The sequence below is a fragment of the Asterias rubens genome, chromosome 13 (genome assembly GCF_902459465.1).
Source record: "Asterias rubens chromosome 13, eAstRub1.3, whole genome shotgun sequence".
Taxonomy (NCBI): Eukaryota; Metazoa; Echinodermata; class Asteroidea; order Forcipulatida; family Asteriidae; genus Asterias; species Asterias rubens.
Genome location: NC_047074.1, coordinates 12,866,340 through 12,870,798, shown reverse-complemented (window position 1 = coordinate 12,870,798; position 4,459 = coordinate 12,866,340). Strand labels below are relative to the sequence as shown.

At 41.2% G+C, this 4,459-nt stretch overlaps 1 protein-coding gene across 1 annotated transcript; it reads left to right on the top strand.

The window, feature by feature from the left end:
• The first annotated feature begins 3,247 nt into the window (after window positions 1–3,247).
• On the top strand, window positions 3,248–4,459 carry LOC117298746 (gastrin/cholecystokinin type B receptor-like). Its single transcript, XM_033782066.1, has one exon. It carries the CDS (start codon window positions 3,248–3,250, stop codon window positions 4,457–4,459), a length of 1,212 nt encoding a protein of 403 aa, XP_033637957.1.

Here is a 4,459-nt window from a genome sequence, read left to right as displayed (position 1 = left end):
AATGTTTCCGCGTAAGAAAAAGATCTATGGCCATAAAAAAAAAATAAAAAAACACATTGAAGAAGCTCTTGCAGTTGGATGGACATGACTGTTGACAAGCTTTGCTTTTTTATGGGCCCCCTCCACCTACATCACCTTGTGCTCTGTTTTGGGTTTTGCTTTGTTTTCCGTAATATTTATATTTTGCCTTTGCTAGTAAATGTTGTATTATAGTATTACTTTATGTATTATCATTATTCCATGTGCTTGTAAAAACATAATTCTTTATTCACTTCCAATTGTTTTGTTTATTTGTTTGCATTTGGAGATAAAGTGAATTGAATTGAATTGAAAAAAAGAAAGATCGTAAAGTCCGAAAGGGAAATGATGGTGAAAAAGTAGCCATAACTAATCATTTGAGTAACTCAACCATGATGAAAAAATGCAGTGCATCTCAAACAATGTCCACGGAAACTAAACAACTTTTTGAATAAAATATAGGACTGGAAATAGAATACATACAACCGTACATCAATATCAAAGCCTAATTACATGCAACTACATACATATTACATACGTTACATCCATACACAATATACATACACTGGGCTTTGTAAATACCATATAGCGCTTTAGCAGTCAGACAATAGCATCGCAAATAATACAACAAATGATTAAAAGCAATTTACAGAAAACTACAATGGAAAATATAAATCTTTAGGCTCAAGTGCTTTCTTGAAAATAGGGAGTGAATTTGAGGCGGATGGTGATTGTTCAACAGTCCTTGAGCGGCTAAAGAGTATGACTTCTGTGCAACGGATTGAACAGATTTGCAACGTCCAGCCCAAAAACATGATGCAATTATTGAATATTGCAGATATTTTACGATTCAAGTGCAAAGCAAACTATGATACTGAGACATAGTTTTAAGAGGAATATCAATTCCTGCCTCCAGCTCTCCTAAGTTACTTTCATGTTTGATCATTTCCTTCTTGTAGCCCCTTTAATATCTAGAGTTGCTTTTAGCCTTGTTTATTTCAAAGGTTTTTTTTATTTATTTCTTCTTTACCCTGGGGAAACCTCTCAGTGAAACACTGTTTTTCAGAGGTGCCCAGCAACTACATACACATTAAAATAAAAAAATAGTTTTAATATAAAAATATGTATATACAAATATTAATTAATATTAAAAATAGAAAAACAGCCAAATTTAAATAAAGACTATGGATAATTATACGACAACACCCAACAGCACAAAAAAAAATTACAACAAGCAACATACAATAAAGACAATGATTAAAATTAAGGATCATTCATGAAATGTTATTACAAATCGCATGACAACAAAGGGGCTGCATTGAATATACAAGGGAACATTCCACAAACATTGTAAACACTTCGTAACCAAGCCATTTTGAAACTATTAAAAAAAATTACGTCACATCGCGTCTGGACAACTCTTCCTCAAAAACTAATCACCCCGCACTTAGTCATCCATCCATTTCTAAACTCGCCATAGACTCGCCATCATTTCATAATGGATAAACGTATAGTGACGTAAGCTATAGCTGTGTTTTGATTGGTCGGAAGTGATGCGGGTGCGCAGCTGACAAACATCACCTCGGACCAATTAAAACAGAGATATGGAAAGCTTACTTTCGGTCGTCTGCATGCGGATGTGTATAATGTACAGTACATCTACATGAATGTCACGCGACCCGGGACACCCTGACTTCACGCGACCCGGGACCGCCTGCCTTCACGCGACCCGGGACACCCTGACTTCACGCGACCCGGGACACCCTGCCTTCATGCGACCCGGGACCGCCTGCCTTCACGCGACCCGGGACACCCTGACTTCACGCGACCCGGGACACCCTGCTGCCTTCACGCGCATTTCGTCCGAGACTGAATTTACACTGACCCCAAAATAATAAACTGTTTTTCTTTCTAATATCATACAGGTAATGAGTTATTTTTTATTTAAACTATCTACAATCTGTCTATCTATCTGGCATATAATTAGAATTTGACTGCTTATCTCTGTGGAATTGATGTAATAATAATAATAATAAGACATTTGTAAAGCGCCTAATGCAAAAGCCTCTAAGCGCATTAAAGAAACAATAAAATAAACAATTAGAGAAAGGTGGTTATGGACGGGGATTGACCTAAAGGCTACAAGGCCACTCTCTGGCGTTATCCACGAGCCTTGAAGTGTGACGTCAGACGTCAGGCTAGATTCGAAACTAGGAGTTAAATAATAATGTGTAATGTACACGTATTGCGTGCCATGCTCACATCCCCTGCGTCCCATCCTTTCACGTGATGCAGATGGCGATATCTTTTCCAAACTGAGTGATGTGTTTTTAGTGATACTTTATAGAGGGGTGAGAATGGGTGAAGTCACGTCTGATTGGTGCGATCTCTGTGCGATCACGAGCACACACCGACCGTTTGGTATAAAAGGGTAAAGGAGCACACGGACGACCTCACTTGTACTACGGTCAAGCTTCGTTCGCCTTTGCCGAAAGAAGACTGCAATGAAAGACTCCGGTGCATGCTTCACAGACGACAGAAAACAGTAAAGACAGTTTTTTTGTTCGTGGATGGACGAGGCTTTCATTATCGAAGCGGACACACTGTCGGCGTGGTTGACTAAATAATTAACAAACAGTTAATAGTAAAATCTCTGGTCAATGCGGAAAATGCTGTGTACTGACTCGATCCTCCAACGGGATGAAAGTTGAGATTTGAAGTCTTGGCTCCTCATGTGTAATGACTCGCGGTAAAAGTGTTCAATCTTTTGAGATCCGGTTCCCGCCTTTTTACAAACGTGTGTAAGCTCCTGGCACCGAAACGTTCGGCGTGAAATCGAAATTCAAGGCAATATCATGACCGTTTTCTCCAAAGCAATTTACTTATGCTTAAGACGTCCACGTGATTCAGTGACTCATAGAGTTAGAATTAATAGAAGGAGCTCTGCAGGTCTAGAATACAGTCAAGTCTAGGCTCTGATCGTTCTCCAGAAGACGATCAGAGCATATACTCATCGAAACGTCCAGTTGAAACCAACGGTTATTTTCAGAACCACCCAAACTCATAAATATAGAGATAATCATCACATGGTGTTACCGCAAACCTTTCCATATCAAGTCTAGGTTAGTGTTGGCTTCGACAAATCAGTACAATCACAAAAGTAGTGATTTACAATTGTCAAATAATATTAATAATCATCCATCATCCAAATAATAATAACCATCACAAAATGGATAACGCATCTGTAGAGACCTCTACCGCGGACTGGAGTCCAAATGAACCACCACAGGTACTCGATGTCGGGTTGACCCTCAATGCTGTACTGAAGATGATCTTCTACATTGTCGTGATGATTATCGGGATTTTGGGGAACGGCCTCATTGTACGCGTGTTTTGGCCCAAACAAAATAAGACAAGTACCCAAGTCCTGATCATGGGGCTGGCCGGGATGGACCTCACTGTCTGCATGATGAGAGTCTACAACCTTACCGTCTACATACTTGTTCTAGAAAACAAGAAGACACCTCCGGCGCTAGGCTACCTAGGAGCCATAGCCTTGGTGAATGTCTTCGCCTCTTCTGTGTTGACCGGCTTGATTGCACTGGACCGGTACGACTGCGTGTGTCGGCCGAGAAACCGTTTGCTGAATCGCTTCAGAGCCAAGATGATGATTCTCAGTGCTTACGCTGGGGCGATGCTCTTTGCTAGTCCGCGTATACTTGAGGTTATCTGGCTACCTTCTACACTCACGTTACAGCGAACTTTTCTAATGTTTCAGTTTGTACTGTATATCTTGGTGCTTGGCGTCATTTGCGTTTGCTACGGGATGGTCTACCTGACCATACGAAAGCATGTGAAAGTAAATGTTCTTCGTAAGCGTCCTGTACAACATGATTTCCCAGCCGCAACCTGCACTGAACACACTACGATACCAGCCATAGCAGTCAAGGTACCACTCTCGGTGCCCTTAAACAATGATGGTGTCCAACCTTCAACATCACAACGACCAGAGAACGCCGACGAAACGAGCGGGAAACCAGCAGGTGTAGCCAACGAGTCCCTTAACCGAAATGGCCAGCCAATGACTGCAACTGAAGGTAACGTTAACTCAACCCAAACTAACCGCACACCTGGGAACGTGAAACCAAACAAACCCAAGGTCAAAGGTGAAACTGTTTCACTGCAACGTAAGACCACTAGAATGATGTTCGGGACCAGCGTTGTACTCCTGGTAACGTGGTTCCCGTACTGGCTGTATGTAGCCTTAGTGTTGAGCCAGGTATACGGTGCCCCAGTCCCCTTTTACGTCACGAAGACAGTGTATTACTTGACTGTCTCTGTGTACATTAATAACATTTTGAATCCATTAATCTATGGTGTTGCGAACAGACGATTTCGCCAGGATTGTCTTGTTGAATTGAAGAAGATGAGAAGGTGTTAA